The following is a 19,823-nucleotide window of genomic DNA, read 5'->3' as shown; positions in this document are numbered from 1 at the left end:
CCCAATGTCACACATCTAACGCACATGAATACAACCGTACACGCCGCAATTATTATTAAACCGGTTTAAACCTAAACGTGAAACAATAATGCAAACCGAGGGGGTGTACACTTTTTTCTCTGACAGCCACGTCTTGGTATTTTTTGAACTCTGTAAACACTGTAAAAATTAAACAACAAGCATTCTCTATAAAATATACAGTAAATTTGACACGATAGGCCACTACTTTTTTCTCATGCTTTGAACCCAGCAGCTTATAGTTAGGTGCAGCATATCTGCAGTTCAGTTTTACTAGCCACCAGGGGGCAATCTCCCATAGGCGCTATTGAAATTTGGCCTGCTAATTTACACACCACCGGGGGATACTCTTCACTGGTATACGCAATCAGATGCGTTACTATTGTGTTGGTGCAACATTCTAACTTGAAAATACGTTTGGCGTTGCTCTTGTTTCTAAACATGTTCAGTCTGTGTTGAAGACAAGACATGACGTTGCTGTAACCAGGCCGCAAACGGCCCCCGGGCCGTAGTTTGGATACCTCCGGCGGAAGCCAGTATTTGAGAAGAAATGACAGCAGACTGAGTCAATATTTAGCAATAGCACTTTATTCAACACAAACAACCCTAAGCCACAATACTGAATGACAAGACCAATTGGCTGCAGCAAACATTTTATAAAATAGATTCATAGGTTCGAATGTCACTAAATTGTTTTTTTTTTTCTTTTAATGTCAGAAAGACAAATGCAGGTTTTTCCAAAACAGTGAATGATCATTTACATATTTAACTTTTTTTTTGTAACAAATCATCATTCACATGTTCACACAAAGGAATAACAAGGCAAAGTGCTTTCAGGATTGCATTGTCGAATAAACTCAAAAGAAAAAGATATGAACTGTTTGGGGTGGGGGCGCAACGGTCCTGTCCTACAACGTGAGCAGATGCATTAGGTTGGAAGCTAGGCGGCTTTTAAGGGGCGGGGTTTCACCTCCAAGCTAGGAGGGTTTTTTTAGAGGGCGGGGTTTCACCTCAAAACTCAAGGGTTTTTAGAGGGCGGGGTTTCACCTCCAAGCTAGGAGGATTTTAGGGGGCGAGGTTTCACCTCCAAGCTAGGTTTTTTTTTTAGAGGGCGGGGTTTCACCTCAAAACTCAAGGGTTTTTAGAGGGCGGGGCTTCACCTCCAAGCTAGGAGGGTTTTTTTAGAGGGCGGGGTTTCACCTCAAAACTCAAGGGTTTTTAGAGGGCGGGGTTTCACCTCCAAGCTAGGAGGGTTTTTTTAGAGGGCGGGGTTTCACCTCAAAACTCAAGGGTTTTTAGAGGGCGGGGCTTCACCTCCAAGCTAGGAGGATTTTAGGGGGCGGGGTTTCACCTCAAAACTCAAGGGTTTTAGGGGCGATGTTTCCCCTCCAAGCTAGGAGGGTTTCAAAGGGCGGGGTTTCACCTCAAAGCTCGAAGTTTTTTGGGGGGGGATTTCACCTTGAAGCTAGATTTTTTAAGGGGCGGGGTTCCACCTTGGAGCTCGAGGATTTTGGGGGGCGTTTCACCCCAAAGCTTGAAAATTTTAGGGGCTCAAGGGTTTTGGGATGGGGTTTCACTTCAAAGCTAGGCGGGTTTTAGGGGCGGGGTTTCTCCTCTGCTCGAGGGTTTTAGGGGGCGGGGTTTCACCTCTGCTCGAGGGTTTTAGAGGCGGTGTTTCACCTCTTTGCTCGAGGGCTTTAGGGGCGGGGTCGAATGGGCTTCCTTTCACAACGCATTCGAAAGGCAATACGACACAGAAGGCGCCCGATGGCAAATCCGCCCTACCGCCGCGATACGGCCACGCGCCCGCGCCATCGACGGCGCTCCCGAATCGAGCCAGAGGTAAAAAGAAAGAAAAGCTTCCTAGGCGATGACGGGGCCGCGTGCCGCTCGGAAGGTTAAAGGGGACCGTCGTCATAATCTGCGAGGGAACATTGGTCTGGCTTCACATTCCGGTGGTGATTGGTCGTATAAATGCTTCTCATCACATGGACACGCGCAAACACGACAAGCAAGCGCAGCACTCCTTACAACTCCTTCAATCCCAAAGACCTATTTTTTCCTCGGCCGTTCAATCCCGCAAATTTATGTGTATGCAAATCACCCCCCCCCCCCCAAGTGTTTTGGCTAAAGGAATGGCTCATTTATGTACGAAAATAGTCAATTACTTCAGGTAATTAAGAAAGCCGTCGAATACTTTTAAATTCATTTGTTTTCAAAGTAATCAATCGCTTCAGGTATGTATGCGCTAAAATGATGACTTTGGGCAATCGAGCGCCAAAGTAACGGATTGAATTAGGGAATAAAGTTATTCACTTTAGGTAAACAAGTAGGTGCTAATGTACAAAGTAATCCGTTACTTTAGTAGGTAATTACTCAGGATAATCTACTACTAAAGTAAGTTATTGTTTAAGGTATTACAAGTACTAAAGTTGTTCACTTTAGGTAACAAAAGTACAAAAATGTAATTAAATACTTTAGTAGCCAGTGTAATGAATTACTTTAGGACTTGATTACTTTGGGTAATCAAGAATGAAGTACTAAAACAATTGATTACTTAAATACAATAATACAGCATTTTTACTTTAAGGTTAATAATTGATAACTATGTACCAAAGTACTGAAGTAATGAATTACTTTAGGGTACTCAAGTACTAATGTAATAAATTACATTCACATTTAAGTACATCATCAATAAGCGCTACTTGTTTGCCTAAATGAATGGATCAGTTACTTAAGTACTAAAGTAATAGTTTACTTTGGTGCTCAGATAATTGAATGGCAGCCATTTTGAGAGTTTTCTTTAACCAAGCACTTGAGATGAAAAAAAAACAAAACAACACCACAAAGTAATAACTGGATTGAATGTCTGGCATCTTCCAAAAAAAGAAAAGAAAAAAGGTCAATACATGTCTTTGGGAGTGAATGCGTTTTGAGTGGCATATTTGTAGCGGGAAGGCGGTGCACAGACAAAGCCAAGTGAAAGCTGCAAAAACAAAGAGGTAGGAGAAATGCTACGGCGCTTCATCCACTCGCTACACTTGCGCGCCAGCTCATCTCGCCCGGTTGCCACTTTCGACGCCAACAGAAGCTCAAGGGCGCCGGTTCGCGAGCTGCCGCTCGACCGCGTCGCCCATTCACTGCCAATGACGGATATACGCGCCGCGAATCCTTTTTAACCGGGCTGGCAGCGAATGGTGCAAAATGAGGGTCGGGGGCGGGCATTTGAGATTGGTTAACCCTCCTGTTATGTAGCGGGTCAAATCGACCCATTTAAAAAGTCAATTGTCGGATGTAGTTTTTCAGTCCAAGACTTTCGCTTTGCTCATGTATAATCAACAGATCCATGACAAATGGCATTTGTACGAATTTCTTTCTTTTTTTTTTCCAATATCTGGAAATGACCCAAGACTACCATTACAGTTTATGAGAGGAAGCTGTTTTAATTAGCAGGATGACACAAAAATGATTAATATTCCAGACAAACAAAACCCAGGGATGTAATCAACATAGCCATTAAAAATGGCATACTATTATCATGGGGGGTCACAAGCTTTGTTACACAAAAAGAACGTTTCTCAAACTTTTGGAAAATTACATACGAAGCCGGGTCAAATCGACCCAGAATGGTATTACTATTGCACATCCTAATTTGCTGCCCGCTAAATGTTAGTTTCAATTCTTTTTCAAATACCTGGGTCGAAATGACCCGAGACGACTAATACTGAGCGGGGTGGGGGGATAATTGTATACGGCCGCGGGTCAAATTGACCCAGGATGCTATTACTATTCCAGACAAACGTAACACACGGGTCCGACTTTTTGGGGAGTTTTGCCACCTTTGTACAAATGCGCACACCTCCGGGTCATATCGACCCAGGGACATGATCGATTTTCTTTAGAAATGAACATAATCGGTTAAAACATTAGATTTGGATCGCAGACATTTGGGACAGCACGAAATCCGGGTCATACGTAACGGGAGGGTTAAGAGTGAGAGAGAAAAAAAAAAAAGACTCAATCAGACGCGGGGCCTCAAAGGCAAACGTCCAAATGGAGGGAAACCAGCGGCGCCCCGGACGCCATGAGCCGCCGCCGCCGCCTCGAAAGAAATGCAAACAAAGCTTCCGTCGAGGAGTCTCTCTCCCCCCGCGGGAATTTCAACGAACGCATCGCTCGGTCCTGTCGTCATCACAGGTCTGGCTGCTGGTGATGGCGCCGACTCCTTTAGCGCACGGTAGAACAAGTAGATTTGCAGATTTTGGAAATGAGGTAATCAGGCTAACTGGGGAACCCTGTCTTTCGCAGGCGGGCGCCGACCCGCTTCATTCACCCGGCGCGCTAAACCACGACGACCACGACAAAGGAGAAAAGAAAACCCGAGGAGGCCGTTGACACCGACGGGATTGGCGGAATACTTTGGAATGTCGGGCTTTAGTCTCGCCTTCTTCAACGTAAAAGAAGCTGATTGTAACTCCACTCCCGCTACTCCAGGTACGTTAACCCGGCTAAGCCGCTCCGAGCGGGGGAAAGAAAAAACAAAAAAAAGTCGAACGAAAATAACAAAGAAATAACAGGCTAGCTCCCAAATGGGCCGTGATAAATAAGTGCACGACTAAATAAATACATTTGTCATTAGTCGATGAAATGTAAATGTAAATCAATCAACGTTTTCTTGTACTCTTGAGCAGATTTGGACCATTTTGGGTCCATTTCTTCCACATTGTTTTCACGCTATTTTCACCAAGGGGATGTTGACATTTCGTCACCATCTGGGTGAAATTTCAGCTCCCTGCTTTCAATGCTTTCCCTTTGATGCGAAATGCTTTTGAGGTAAAGATCAAAATACTAGCTTTAAATATATTCTTGATTAAATTTGAGTTCAAAATAAATTCTGAAACACGGGCCATGAAATAATTAAAAATTAGAGAAAGAATGATATTTATTTACATATAATCATTTAAGTCGTGAACGGCGCATTCGCTAAATCGTTGATTTAAGTCCATATTTAAAGGCATTAATGACAAATTTATTTAATAGCTGTCACATTTCATGAATTTATTATTGAAACCCGTATGCACCTTTATTTTATTTTGGCACTTTCGCTCATTGTGGAGCTGAAAACATTGATTTATTCAATTCCATATTTAACTCATTCATGCAACATTTAATTAATTACCTAGTGACGTAACCCTTCACCAATGAAAATATCAATTAATGACAAATACATAATTTCTTCATTATTTAATGGTACATCAAAGACAGATAACTGACAAAAATTAATTGTTGACAAATTTCTTCAATAATCTAACTGGTAAACAATTGGGTAATTCATGACAAATATTTGTGTCCACCTTTATTATATTTTGGCACTTTGAGAACATTGATTTATTCAATTCCATTTCATTATTTCATTAAAGACAAGCTGAATTAATAATGTAACCTGACAAACGTATACACTTAGTTAACGGTGCATTTAATTTTCCCACGCAATTTACGGAACATTTAAGCGATGCCAAATTGATTTATGAATAAAACGAACATCGTTACCTCATGACAAATGTATTGAATTATTTAGCGGTTCATTTATTTATTTCACTTTGTCACTTTCGGTCCGCCTTGCTATTTCTTTCGAGTCCAGTGGGCGGGATTTTGTCGGTAGCGCCAACGAGGCGCCGACGTCTCCGGTCAGCAAAGAAAAACAACGGAGCGAACGGAGACGGACTATCGCCGGTTCAAACGTCACAGGGCATGCCGGTAAATACATCCTTTCCTACGGTAGGCTATTCCGAATAACACATTCCAAAGGGGCTTCTCCGTTATGGCTCCGCCTCAGAGGCGCTGGGAAATACAAAACAAAGCGATAAACAAACGGGCTGGATCTACACCGCGGCTCCAATTGCCATCCGCGCGCACCCAGAAACCTCGGGGGAAGAAAACCGCTAAGACGAAAACAAGACGAAACCGCCGCCATATTTTTGACTCTTCCCCGTTTGGGTTACATGGAAATTCAGCTTCTTTTCATTCGCGTGCCTGTGAGCTGCTCGGTTCCTAATTTAGTGACAAGAATTTGATGCGGATCATCTTTTTATCCAGATGGGAAGAGGCTTTGCTTTAAAGGCGTGATGTGTAGTTGCACATCGGCGCCACTAGGTGGTGCAGTAGCGCTCTCATTGTCTGTACAAGGCTTTTCCAATTGATGTCAACGTTTTTTTGATGTGACCCGGAAAAAAAAATCAATTAACAAGTATTTCACGATTGATTTTTATGAGGAAACAGTTCAGCAGGTCAAAAATGTTCTAGTTGAAATAAGGATCGCCATAGTTTTGTTATTTTAGGCACTTTGATGGACTTTCATTTTTTCCCCTTGTTTCAACCCTGTAATAAGTGAATATATATTGAAAGTGGATATTTGATATTGCTTTTTTCTTTTGTTAATGTTAAAAACGATACATTTTCAGGGATACTTTTACAACTTTTATCGGTTTCATTTTTAGTCAAAGCGGTGATTTGGGGTTTGCAAATGTTTTTCTCTTTCATAGGGGGCTTTGCAAAAAAAAAAAAAAAAAAAAAAGGAGAATTGCTGGTGTAACAATTTGATGTCAAAACAAAGGGAATCAGTCGATTCAGTCTCAAGACTATCACATCTGGAGCTATAAATCGGCATTTTTCTTTCCGTGTGTAATTTTTTTTTTTTCCAGACACATTCAAAGTCGGATTTGTGCGGCCGTAGTGTAAATCCAGCCTGAGTTGTTATTGCCACACGCAATGCGAGCAAAGTGCTCCTTCTTCTTCGTTCCCCCCAGAAGACACTGCTCCTCTGCTGGTGAACACAAACGGCACTTGGAGGGGAATGTTTCTTGAGGGGGGGCAGGGGGGTCAAAAGCACAATCGACTCCAGCTAACAAAGTGTGGAAACACGCACAGTAGGCTATACAGTAGATTGAAATCTCACCACTTGGATTCTGTACAAGCTTTAGGCTACACGCTGAAAAGGGAGGAACACGCGAGAAGCCTTCATTCTCAACATTAACACAAGTATAAGGCATTTCAATATTCCTTTTATCCGCATATATCACAGACAGCAGGACTAAACTTTTTTTTTCCTTTTTTGTTTTGTTGGCGAAACGTCTCATTCAAGGAAGAGGAGGATGCATATACATCTATACATGCAAAGGAACATGTCTACCAGCTAGAAACCAGAAGTGGAGGAATACGAGATTCCAAAGTACAAGGGCGTCATCCCAAAGGACGCACGCACGCAAAACGGCGCCAGCAACAGCTTGTCAAAGCTGCATCACAGTCTTAGAAGCAAATAGCGCACACACGCGGCGGAAGATGGCTGTGGGAAAGAAAGGCGTGTCGAACAATTGCGAGGAAAAAATTGCCTTCTTTCTATTGTTTTCCTACGAGTACCACTCCAAATTGTGTTGAGTTGACCAATTGAAAACTTGGGGATTTGGAATGGTTTGCACGCCAAGTACCGCTTTGCGTCTTTGCATGAATCTCTCCTTTGGATCGGTGGATCCGGATATGCAAACGAAGTGAACGCCAAACCCAAGCGTTCCACAGCTCATCGGGTCTTAATCGTATGGGTAATGTCTGCACATTTTTAGTAAAGGTCAAACGACGCTTTTGCGGGCCATTCGTGGCCAATTTCTGGGAAAACGACATCGTTCTGGGAAGCTGCTGTGACAGTTAGTGACCTCTGCTGGCAGAAACAAGCACTGCAGTTGAAACTCTTCCCTTCTGCTGAAGTGGAATCCTATGACGAAATGAAGATTCATCAACTACAAATAAAGATTTTTACACTCTTCATTGTTTACTTATTTATTGTAGTGGTTAAGTGGCAATTCATCTCTTAAACGGACCAATGTATAATTTATATGAATGATTTTCAAACAATATCTGGATTTGGAGTCACAGGTCATAATTTCATGAAATCATTTTTGAATAAATTGGACATTCAGGTAGCAAACTTCCAGCTGCATGGAGGAAGATCGCTGTCAATTCATTTGCATCTTTAATTGAAATCCACAGGACGAGATCCACATAGGAGAGATTGACGTAAAGCCGTAAAGCGGTGCCTCGCGCGGTCACGGCGGTGCGAACGAGCGTTGTATTCCAAATACCTGGCAATTGGTAACCTAAACGAATCACACCAATCGTCTTTTGGGCAGCCATCTTGCTCTATGACACACACACACACACACGCACAGTCAAACGCCACCCGTCTGAACTCAAACGAGGAAATCCTTTATTTTGCTACAGCCGCGTAACTTTTGGTGCTCAAACTTAAAAGCATGTGAAATAACCGGCGGAGGAAGCGAGGATAACCAAAAGCTTATTGCACTTTGATCTTTTGTCCATTCCCGAAGCTTGAGAAGACGGACGGCGATCACGCGCTCTGCGAGCGGCTACTACCCAAAGCCCGACCGTCCCGGCCGTGGGTTTCGGCCGGGCGTCGCCCACGGACAGCGAAGCGGCGCGGAGGCCCCGAAGCGGCGCGGGGGCCCCGAAGCGGCGCGGGGGCCCCGAAGCGGCGCGGGGGCCCCGAAGCGGCGCGGAGGCTCCGCGCGCTCGTCTTTCTACAGTTTGTGTGACCGACGGTCAAGCTGGGGGCGCGAGCGTTTGTCTGGAGACGGCCCGGACGCGCTTCTTTCGTTTATCGCGTTGGTCGAAGACTCCGGACCCGGAGGGCCGGCATCCTGCACGTTTTCCGGCCCAACGCACCCCATCCGAACGATTAACTCGCCGGCGAGCTCTGCGGGAGCTTGAGAATGATCCTAATCGTTTGACTCGGGCGAGGAGTATCGAAAGCACGCAGGATTATCGGCCCCCGGGGAGCACGGTCGCCGAACTCCAGTCTTAGGAGTCTTAGGAGCATTTTCAAGCTCCCGCAGAGCTTGCCAATAAGCTAATCATTTGAATCAGCTGTGTTGGGAAAGAAAACAGGAAAACATGCGGGATGCCGGCCCTCCAGGACTGGAGTTTGACACCTGTGTGTCAGAGGGTTGATCGAGAAGCATTGAAACTATGCGGAATACCTGCCCTCAGGGACAGGAGCTACGATTTATCGAGATCTTGTCCTAACTATAGGCCCCCACTCCCCTTAACTCTTTCAGTGCCATGGATGAAGATTCTCATCCTTTAAAATCGTAATAAAAATAATACAAATCTCGTCAAATACGTTTTTTTGTGGAGGGTAGCTGACGCCCTTGAATAGTCTTTAACATTAAGCCAATTGAGAACTGCAGCGATAACTGCGACCATTGGATGGCAGTGTTGGGATACATACCACGCATGCATGACATACTTGGAATTCTAAATAAGGAATGGAAATCATTTTTTCAGGGCTGGGCACCGAAAGCGCTACGGACGTCTTTGTTTTCCGACAACACCGGTGTTGCAGCAGTAAAGGTCGGGCAAATCAACTCGTGCCGCAATTAGCTTATTTCTAACCAAAGGTTAAGGTGGAGTTTCGGGGCGAGCGAACGGAGCTTTGCGGCGCATTCTTTGGATTTGTGCTTCTATATCGTTTGATCCCAATTTGAAAAAGCGTCACTCTCGTCAAAGCGGAGTAGCTGAAAGCAGAAGAATAGGAATGGCGGCGGGGGCGGGGGGGGGGGGGGGGGGGGGGGGCGGGCTTTGACGAACCGCTATACCGAGGAAAATCTTTTCCTCAACGTATAAGGCTTCGGGGAAATACAAATGGAAGACGGTAACAAATAAAAGGCACCGTGCCGCCTCTGTGCTCGATAGTACACAGGTCCTACTGATAGCGAGGGGAACGACCGACGACCAACGACCGAGTCTTCGGTTTAGGCGCGGGACAAGAGGTAAGATGGAACGGCTGCCTTCCTTCACTTAGACGGAGGCCGCCATTCTCGACGGCACGCGCTGCTCGCTCGACGCCGACTGGGAAAAACAAACCAAAAAGCATTGCCTTTTACAACTTGCCTAAAAAAGTTCTTCTAGTAAGCGCCGTCACACACGGGATGAGGTAAAAGCGCAGGTCCGATAAAAAGTACGAGAAGGTGCAGCAGCCAGCGACTTGGTAAAGGTAGACAAACGCGAGCTAGCGTCAATTCCGTCAAGTCACCGTTTGCTAATCGATGCGGAAGTGTCGCGTCGCTGCACTCTTTTGAAAATGTCTTCATTTATGAACGTGGTCAGACCAGTTCGAATGAATTTTATGGCAATGACAGCGACAATCGTCTGCTGCCAGTCGGGCAAAAATGGATCTTCGGCGCCTATCCCCATCAACGGCAGCGAATGACTTTTTGTACGGTGGTACCTCGACTTACCAACGCCCCTCGCTACGAAATATTCAGGTTATGAAAAACGGTGTCTCTGGTTAGGAAAAACAATTCTGGATCCTAAAAGCGACATTGGTGGCGATGTCTGTTTGTTGGAGGCATTTTTATCATTTATTAATCCGCCAGCCGAGCTTGTCCACTAATAAGTCACTAGTTTTGTGCAGTGATTTTTACTGCGGTCATGAACTTTTCATCTTTACACGTTTCATCCGCTCTCTCCCACCATCTGTTCACACCGTAAAACCGATAAACATAAAATTAAACATTAGCTAGGGCTAACGTACAGATTCGCATAGAAACACGTACGTAACATACCACTTTGTGCCGTTGCGTCTGACGTTAGCGTCGTTAGCACGTCATTAGCACTTTAGCAAGTGGGCCGGATGACGTCACACAGGAAGCACTTTGCATGACCGCAAACTAAATTTACATGCTCAAAATGACCCAAAAATAAATATTTATGCTTTTGCGTAAATGATGCCTAGATCAGGGGAAATGTCAAATAAAAACATGCAAATAAAACAAGCTAACAAGCTGCACTCTTCACCAACGCACCAGCACCATAACAAGGCAAACTAAAGAACTGCATTGATATTGTCAACAATTTATATGATTAATTTAAAAGGGTAAGGAGCGCTTTTTTAATTATTCTTTCCATAATGTATGTATTGTTAATGCCATGATTTTTATGCTCTAATGTAATTCTGATATGCATTGTTACAATTTTTATAAATAATAGTTTTAAGGGTTTCGGAGCATTTTGGGGGGGCTTGAAACGGATTAGGCTACCTTCGTTACAAAAAATTCACACTACGCAGCGACTTCCGGAACAAATGATTTTGCTAAGTAGAGGTAACACCGTATTTCCTTTGAGAAGAGCGCGGCGGTCGGAACCGAGAAGCCATGAAGTTGATTGTTTCCAAGTAAATCGCGACTCCGTTCGATAGCAGTGGCAAATATGGCGTTCTCCTCCCGTGCGCCACGGCAACCCTCGGCTATGCGCCGCCGCCACAGATTCGTGTGCTTCTGGACAACCGAAGGCCCGCCGGCCATTTCCGTTGTCCCGTCTCTAACCGTATACAGGCCGTGCGATGTGTCGGGTATTGCCAGAGATCGAATGTGTCTTTTTTTTTTTCCCCTAACGCTTTTTTAAGGCAACGGGCTGAACAGTGGATGAGAGTTTAATTGAAATTTGAAAGTTTTTTCCTTTTTTTTTATTGTTATATATCAGCATTGTTTCAAGTAAGAACCGAGACATCCGTAGAGGAAAATCAATTGTGAAAATACATTTTTTTCCCTCCGAAATATGACATCAACAATTAAGTTCCTATGCACGCACAAACACACCTTGCTTAAAAAGCACACACACGCACACAGACAACTGCGGGATTGCTTTGCCAATATCAAAACTACCTTGTCCAGTTGTTTTTTGTTTTTTTTTAAATACGGTTTTCCCCAGGTTTTTTTACGGCGCTTGTGTGCACGTTTCTAAATATCCCATGCAAATATTTATCTTACCCTAAAGTCCTAAACGGTACAAAGACATGCAAGTCCAAAGGTTGTCATTTTCTAATCCTGCCTATCAGGGAATAAGTTAGTGACCGATATGATGAATTACATCTAAAGGCAAAGAAAGGTTTCTATGGCACTAAATGGGTGTTGCTTAGGTGCAGTTTTGTCAAAAATAGGTGAGCGGATTCTGACGTCGACCTTTTCTTTGTCTCGATTTTGTTAGTCCCAGTTAAGGCATTTTTCATGAAACGGATGTCCATTTGTCCCACGCGCAAGGTAGATGAGCTTTAGGGTACACGCTACCGGGCATTTGCCACTACTTGAAATGGTCCCGCCTGAGGGGGGGGCGCCCCGACTCAACATTCATTTCAGTCATGGCTCAGATTGAACGGTCAGACTGTAAACGGCCTGAATGAATGCATAAATGTATCGGTGCCGCAGCGGGAGTTTTCCTCCGTCCGTTTTGGCAATCGCGCGTCCAAACCCGCGTTTGGATTTTCAAATCTTAACCGTCGGCGTCGGAGGCTCGGCCTAAGCGGATGGCGATCTCACACTCGCACTATTGCTACCATTGGACCGACCGTCTGTTTCCCCATACGTGGACGCGCGCAACACGTATACGCGCGCATACAAACACAAAGCGTGTATAAGAAGACTGCGGCCCTAGCAAAAAGATTGTTTCCTTGCGGGGAGCCGACGTCTCCGTTTACTGGTCGCATTTGGACATCATCAGGAGAGAGAAAAAGAGAGAAAAGAGAGAAAAAGGTCCTCCCTGCCAGAACGGACAAGCTCTCACAATCACTCCAAAAAAAAAACAAAAAAAAGATCGGAAAGCCGGCGGACAGCGCCCCCGAGTGGCGGGAGACTCCGTTTGCTAATCAATGCACGTCGACGAGTAGCCCGCCCGCCCGCCCGCCGTTCCTGGAATTCAGCAGCAACACACATGCATGTAAACATAAGTACATACATTACATCTGCCCCATTTTGCACACTTAGAACCTGAATGTACGAAAGTGCGTGCTTGACTAATTAAGTGCTGTGGGATTAAGGTTCAAAAGGAAACAAAATGTCAGCGACATCCCATCCAGGTTAAAAATCAAACAAACTAATACTAATTCTCCTGCGGGATTCTGATTGGTTCGATCACCTCACTCGCTGCTTCAAGCGCAGATCCTGAGATCGCAAACAAACCGTGTACCTTATATTATTTACCCAAGAGAACGCTAGAAAGCCAATTTCTCCTCTGGACCCGAGTCTGTGTCAAATGGAACCCTAAGCGCCGGAGCGCGGGAGAGGGAGGATGGGAGCGCGGGAGAGGGAGGATGGGAGCGCGGGAGAGGGAGGATGGGAGCGCGGGAGAGGGAGGATGGGAGCGCGGGAGAGGGAGGATGGGAGCGCGGGAGAGGGAGGATGGGAGCGCGGGAGAGGGAGGATGGGAGCGCGCCCCGGTCCTCGTCGCCCAACTCGTGTGCGATTGTGCCACTCCGCCACGTAGCGGATTCCCAACCCGGCACAAAGTCAAAGAAAACATCTTGCTAACGGGAAAACATCTTGCTAACGGCTCCCACGGCGCCGTGCAATCGTCTTTGGTACGCGGTTGGTACCAGACAAGAGATGGGGAGACAAAACACACGACAAAAAAGAAACAGCGATAAGCACGCGGTTGGATTCCTACCCGTCGGAACGGGTCAAACAACTCTTCCGCCTCCGTTTTCGATCGACGCCTCCTCGATCGTTCCGAACAAATCGGCTCTCCTTTTTATGGCTCCTCGTTTGGTTTTTGAAGGGGCGGTCGGGTTTCGGGGAACGGTCGGGTCGGCGATACTTTTCGCCGTCCGACCGAAACGGCGCAAGCAAGGCATGGGTCGAAAAAGGCATTTGATGAGACGCCGTCAAAGGCAATCCAGTGCATTTTGCGTTGACACAGACGGTTTAAAATGCCCAGAACGCGCGGAGCCGTTCGTTTAGTCTTCGGGTCGCCTGTCGCCGACCGCGACCCGAAAGAAAACCAAACACATTCCAGGGAAACAAAAGCCCTTGTGACAGTGATTGTCTATTCAATAAAACCACAACAAAGAAAAAAATAGACGGCCCCAAAAAAAATATTGCTCATAAGTTGCCAAATAATAATAACAATGATAACAACGACGACGACGACGACGATGGAGGCAGTAAAACAAACCGACCACGCGCCTCAGATTGACGACCACCAAGAGAAAGAAGCTATTAAGACGAGTTAAAGAAGTCATTCTTCAACACTGATGGGCACGCGCAGGCACACACACACACACACACACACACACACACTCAGACAAACGCACCAGAAGGCCTAACCGCCACACCCCACTATCGCTTAGGCCACGCTAACTGTGAAATCTTTGCACAAACACTGTTCTAGAGATGAGAAGGAAATTGAAATGGCTTGTTCATTTATGTGCTCAGATATATGACGCTCTGATGAGGTGTTGTTGGCAGATATTACTTTTGTAAAGCCTTCATCTAGGAAATCAACAAGGCCTCGGTCACTTCACTACATCCTACAGTAGTTTTCCCGACCCGCAAATAAAATTAAAAAAAAAACAAAAAAAAGAGGAAAAGAACGTCAGGCCTACGGATCCGGGGCCAAGATGAAGCAGCTGCTAAACGAGTCGACGAGGTATATCAAGATCTATTGTCTCTCTCTCTCTCTCTGTACAGTACGGTTCATCTCAAATAAATAATTTTATAGCCATAGTAGTGTTGATCAACTTTGGTCATAACATACGCTTAGAAACATTCTAGCCTAACAAACACTTAGTTAGCATCTTGAAAACGCGGGCATCCGCCGCGCCGCGCCACCGCGCTCCTTTCCCAGGAGGCGTGGTCAAATTTCTGTTGGGCGGCGCCACCTCATTATCTGACAATGCCCAAAAAGTACACCGCGGAATCTTTGCGACCCTTTTGGTTGCACTTTTCAGCTCATTTTTTTCCCTTGTGTGGTTCCTTCATTTAAAAAAAAACAGGCTAAGGTAAAATATTATTAAAACAAAACAAAAAACACTGGAAAGCCAACTCTTTGATCATTCTTTCAGGAAGGCCGGAAGGTTCCTCTACAAGGTCACCAAAGTGATATGACTTGAGCCAACGATATGATCCAGTGCTTTTAAAGGGTTCAAATGACTCGGGCGTGGCCAGATGACCTTTGTTTGGACGTCACGCTAGGTGGGCGTGGCCTTGTAGAGCAACCGGCCTCCGCGTAGCGCGCGCGCGCGCGCGCGGGCGGGCGGGCGCTACTCTGGGATGGAGGAATGGGCTTCTAATTGCATATTAGGTTTGACTGCACCTCGAGAGAAGATCCGAAACGCTGGCGCGTACACATACATACATAGACCGAAGATATGTAGGCGGGGCGCCCGGCCGGGCCTCTCCGACCCTCCCTCATTCCGACAGACAGCCGTCCAGGCCGACGGGGGCGCCGCGGCGCTCTTTGACGTAGCCGTTGCGGAGGCCGTTGCTGGGCAGGGGGGCGCGGGCGGCCGTGATGCCGCAGTGCTTGAGCAAGTTGAGGCCCGGCGAGGGGGGCGCGCCGGGGGGCGGGCAGGAGCAGGACGAAGGCTCCAGCTGGGGGAAAGGCTTCATGGTGGAGAGGATCAGAGCCAGGCAGTCGGCCACGTCTTTGTTGGGCGCGCACGCCAGGGCTGGGGTGTGGCCTGCCGGGGGAAGGGGCAAGTCAGGCCGCCGGCCCTTTGGCGCCGATCGCCCCGTGCGCGCGTTCGCGTCCGCTCACCTTCCTCGTCCACGGCCAGAACGGTGGCTCCTCTGCTCAGCAGCGCCTGCACCACTGTGGCCAGGCCGTTACGGGCGGCCAGATGGAGGGGCCTGGGGGGGACGACCGAAAAGCGCATTAGCGACACCTTTCGCATTTCTTCCTTCCCCGGCCGCAAAAAAAGCTAACCGGGCGACATCGCATTCTCACATTTGCAGAGCGCTGTTGGTAGCGTTTACGAGTGTGGGACTGTGGATCTCTCCCAGAATCAGCAGAGCGCACATCTCATGACCCTGAAAGGACGGCAAATAAGAACAAAAAAATGTGTCAAATACCCGTGAGATTTGGGGGGGGGGGGGGGGGGGGGGGGGAATGCAATTACACGTGGCCCCTGGGAAAGAAACGTGTGTGTGTTTATACATTGCATGGTAACCAGACCCACTATGAACAATGCCCGGCCGCGGCCCATCTCCGCCCCCTACTGTTCACAATGACGATGCGCATGTTGTTTCTTCAAATCATTATCAAGAGCTGTTTTAAGCTTGCTTTAAAACAACCGCAAAAAAGCGTGTTTGTATGCACTTTTTCTTGCGGTTAAGAGGTTACAGTACTGAAAGATCATGGAGCCAAAAATACTGATACTCGGCGGTACGTAGCGTGTACCTTGTTGCAGGCAAGGTGCAGGGCAGTGTTCCTATTTTCATCCAGCAGGGTGAGGTCGGCCTTCGCCCGGTGAAGGAGGATGGCTAAACAAAGACAAGTCGTGAAAACAAACGTGTGATCTTAAGACATTGATAACAAAGCAACCCAGCAATTATAGCACGTTGTCTGAAATGAGAGATTATATAGAGATATGAAAGGGCGAATTACAATTTTGGTAAGATTCAGTACACTTGACAGGTATGAGCAGCTTGCGCGTTAGTGTAGCATGTCCTGCGCAGCGCTTATGTGCACCGCTGGTATAGAGCAGCGCACCGGAGCGCCGCTAGCCGGCGGCTACCGAACGCTCCAGGCTGTGCTGAACGCCGGCAACGGTCGCCGCACAAGAAAAAGCGCCTTTATGTCCAAATACAAGAATTTGTATTCCTGTGTATGCTAACATTTCTTTGGAAGTTTCCCTGGCAGACGAGTACCAAGCGCTGCATCCCGCTGTGTGCAATATCGCCAAAAAGACAGGCAAAAGAAAAAGGATCTCACGCCGGCGCCCATATTGGCGATTCCCATCCCTACTATTTGACAATAAATTGAAAACTATCGAGCGATTATTGAAAGTTTGGCATGAAATCCCACTTACCCACGGTGCCGCTGTGTCCCTTATCGGCGGCCACCATGAGCGCGGAGCGTCCGCCGGCGTCCACCGCGTTGACCTCGGTCCCGTGTCGGAGCACCAGCTGGAGTCCCGCCACGTCCTCGGCAAAAGCGGCGGCGTGCAGCGGGGTTCTGCGGCCGGCCAAGCGCGTTTTGATATTCAAGCATTCCAAAGCCCAGACGTAGGGGGCCGTCTCACCTTCCTTTGGCATCCCTGGTGTTGATCATGCGGACCCCGGCGCATTCCAGAAGACGTTCCGCGGCACCGCTGTGGCCTTTTATTCTGTCGGCAAAGGCAACGGTTATCCAAACGGAGCTTTTTTTTTTTTTCGTTTGCTTCTGCGGCTCCGACGGGAGGAAATCGCAATGTGGAGCCACGGCGACGTCTGCAAGAGATTTCGATTTTTCTCCTCACACGGAAACAAACACGCAAACTGAGCCGATACTCACAGAGCACAGTGCAGGGGCGTGAAAGGGTTTCCCTCTTGGTGAATAAATGATTTGTATTCAAGTAAAACCTCCAAACAGTCTTCATGTCCTGAAAACGGAGACGCCAAGAGTGACGTTTTCCGACACTTAAAGCCGATTCGATCGAGTCACACCTTTGTACGCAGCCCAGTGCAGCGGGGTGTATTGTTTGTTGTCCAGCAGTTTGTCCTCCAGCCCCGCGGCGGCCGCGGCGGCCTGCGCCAGATTGGCCAAGATGTCGGCGTGGCCCCTGGAGGCGGCGTAGTGAAGCGGCGTCCGACCGAGGGAGTCCCGACACAGCGCGGACGCTTTGTGCTCCAGCAGGGCCGCCACGCACTCGTCGTGGCCCAGCGAGGCCTAGGGACGCGCCGCCGACAACAAATCACATGGCGACGCGTTCGGGGATCGCGGATCGGCTCGGGAATGTTGCACGCGTGACCCGGCCGGGGAAAAAAGACTCTGAAAACGCGATGTCGTTTTTGGTGGACAGCAAGTGGCAAAATGCGTGTTGAAGGCTATGAATTGTAATACCGGAATTCCCCATATACAATATGCGCTTTTTGCCCGAATCGAAGGCAAAAATGATGGGTGTGTCCTTTAAGCCGTATAACTTCCATCCATGATGTTTTTTTTTTTTTTTTAAACCATTGGAGGAAGAATGATCCGTCAGCCACATAAGCTGAGTTTTGATGTGCATTCTTGCCGTATTCTTGCTTACAGCCATGACCTGAACTGGACGAGCTACAGAGCGTCAGCTGGATGTTACGGCACCGTTTTCAATAAAAGAAGTGAGCAGACCGAACCAACAAGAATATTACTAAAACGGAAAAGATCATTCGAAACGATGATGTCGCTGGCGGATTCAAGGTAAGCAGCCGGGTGCTCTGGTTAGAGAACACAATTCGACTCGTTCATTGATTGCCGTCTTTTGGCATATGCACTCAATCCGAAACTCGGCGAAACACGAATGCTGCGCGGCTTTGGGTATTTACGGCGAAATGAACTTATTCGGCCTCGTGACGGAAAGGAAAAATGTTCGGAGCATGTTACGCTGTTAGACTTTTTGTTGGCTTACCCCCCTGTGCAACGCCGTGCTGCCCCTCTTATCCTTGGCGTCCGGAACGGCCTCCTTGGCCAGCAGGAAGCGGGCGCACTCGGTGTGACCCCCGAGGACGGCCAGCATTAGAGGTGTCCTGCGGTGCGCCGCGCCGCCACGGGAGAAAAAAAACACAATTTGACCGAAAGTCCGAAGACTTTGTTTGGAATCACACGCGGAAGCTTACTCACTGGCCAAATTTGTCGGCAACGTTGGTGAGGTCGCCCTCCTCTCCACATTCCACCATCTTGTGCAGGCAATCACAGTGACCGTGAGCAGCTGGAGAGACAAAAACGGGTGGGCTTTAGCAAGAAGACTGCAAGCTCTCCGTCGACATCAAAAGGGGCTTCTTTGCAAAAAGGGCCCCACGAAATTCTTCAACCTTTTTCACTTCAAATTTCCCCTGAAGGGATTCCGATTTCATCGCTCAGAATTCCGACTTTACCCTCCCGGGAATCACTTCAAGAGCGCTTCCCCGTTTTGGTTAAGCGGGGCGCGGCGAAGGCTCATACCCGCGACGTGAATGGGCGTCCAAATGAGGCGGTTGTCGTTGAGAAGACACGAAGCCCCCTGCGCCAGGAGCACCTCCACACAGTGGGCGTAGCCTTTCTGGGCGGCCAGGTAGAGCACCGAGCGCCCGGCGCCGTCTTGCATATCCACGTAGGCGGCCGTCTCCGTCAGCACGCGCAGCGCCTGCCAGTGGCCCCTGTCAGCCTGCGCGCGAGGAAAGGGCCGGTCAGGTCAGGTCAGGTCGGCGGCGGCGGCGGCCAATGGGAACGCCGGAGGGGAGACTCACAGCAAGATGCAGGGGGCTGACTGGGATACTGCTCTCTATGTCTCCAAGTGCATTAAAGGACATCTCCAGGAGCTGAAAAACACGCGGCCCGTGTGTGTGTGACGGCAAGAAACTTGACTTTGGAAAACAACATTTCCCGAGTCCTCGGGTGAAATACATTTTTACATTTCAAATAAAGCGCTACTTCTACAAACGAAATGAAGTCGTTCCCGAAGTCATTTTGGCACAGAATCTTTCACAAGCAGAGACGTTTTTTCCATGTAAATCGCCTCGTCCGTTCCAAGCCCCCCAAAATGCTCCTAAACCCCTTAAATGAATATTATTAGATGAATAAAAAAAAGTAACAATTTCATATTTGAAGTATGTTACATGCATTATAATCAAAATATAGCATGTGAAGAATAATAATAATAAAATAAAACACTCCCAAACCCTTTAAAATATTCGTACAAATTGTAGTAAGTTGACAATATGGATGCAGTTTGCTTGTTTGCCTTGAGATGATGCTGGTGATGAGCGCAGAAAGACATCTTTTTAGGACGTTTTTATTTGACATTTCCA

General features: G+C 47.4%; 1 protein-coding gene across 1 annotated transcript in view; it reads right to left on the bottom strand.

Annotated features, from left to right (window-relative positions):
* Positions 1 to 584: 584 nt before the first annotated feature.
* Positions 585 to 19,823, bottom strand: part of ankrd52a (ankyrin repeat domain 52a) — a 28,396-nt gene continuing 9,157 nt past the window's right edge. Inside the window, exons 17-28 of the mRNA XM_088407352.1 lie at positions 19,263 to 19,334; positions 18,979 to 19,180; positions 18,658 to 18,745; positions 18,446 to 18,563; positions 17,505 to 17,727; positions 17,353 to 17,440; positions 17,102 to 17,185; positions 16,889 to 17,034; positions 16,258 to 16,340; positions 15,805 to 15,887; positions 15,616 to 15,707; positions 585 to 15,538 (exon numbers count right to left, since the gene is read on the bottom strand). Of these exons, the coding sequence (XP_088263478.1) occupies positions 15,267 to 15,538; positions 15,616 to 15,707; positions 15,805 to 15,887; positions 16,258 to 16,340; positions 16,889 to 17,034; positions 17,102 to 17,185; positions 17,353 to 17,440; positions 17,505 to 17,727; positions 18,446 to 18,563; positions 18,658 to 18,745; positions 18,979 to 19,180; positions 19,263 to 19,334 (1,551 nt within the window). The 3' untranslated portion in view covers positions 585 to 15,266. The remainder of the gene's footprint in view (positions 15,539 to 15,615; positions 15,708 to 15,804; positions 15,888 to 16,257; positions 16,341 to 16,888; positions 17,035 to 17,101; positions 17,186 to 17,352; positions 17,441 to 17,504; positions 17,728 to 18,445; positions 18,564 to 18,657; positions 18,746 to 18,978; positions 19,181 to 19,262; positions 19,335 to 19,823) is intronic.

The sequence above is a fragment of the Hippichthys cyanospilos genome, chromosome 2 (genome assembly GCF_059441005.1).
Source record: "Hippichthys cyanospilos isolate Australia breed blue-spotted pipefish chromosome 2, RoL_Hcya_1.0, whole genome shotgun sequence".
NCBI lineage: Eukaryota > Metazoa > Chordata > Actinopteri > Syngnathiformes > Syngnathidae > Hippichthys > Hippichthys cyanospilos.
Note: the sequence above shows the minus strand (reverse complement) of the source record. Positions and strands in the feature narration are given on the sequence as shown.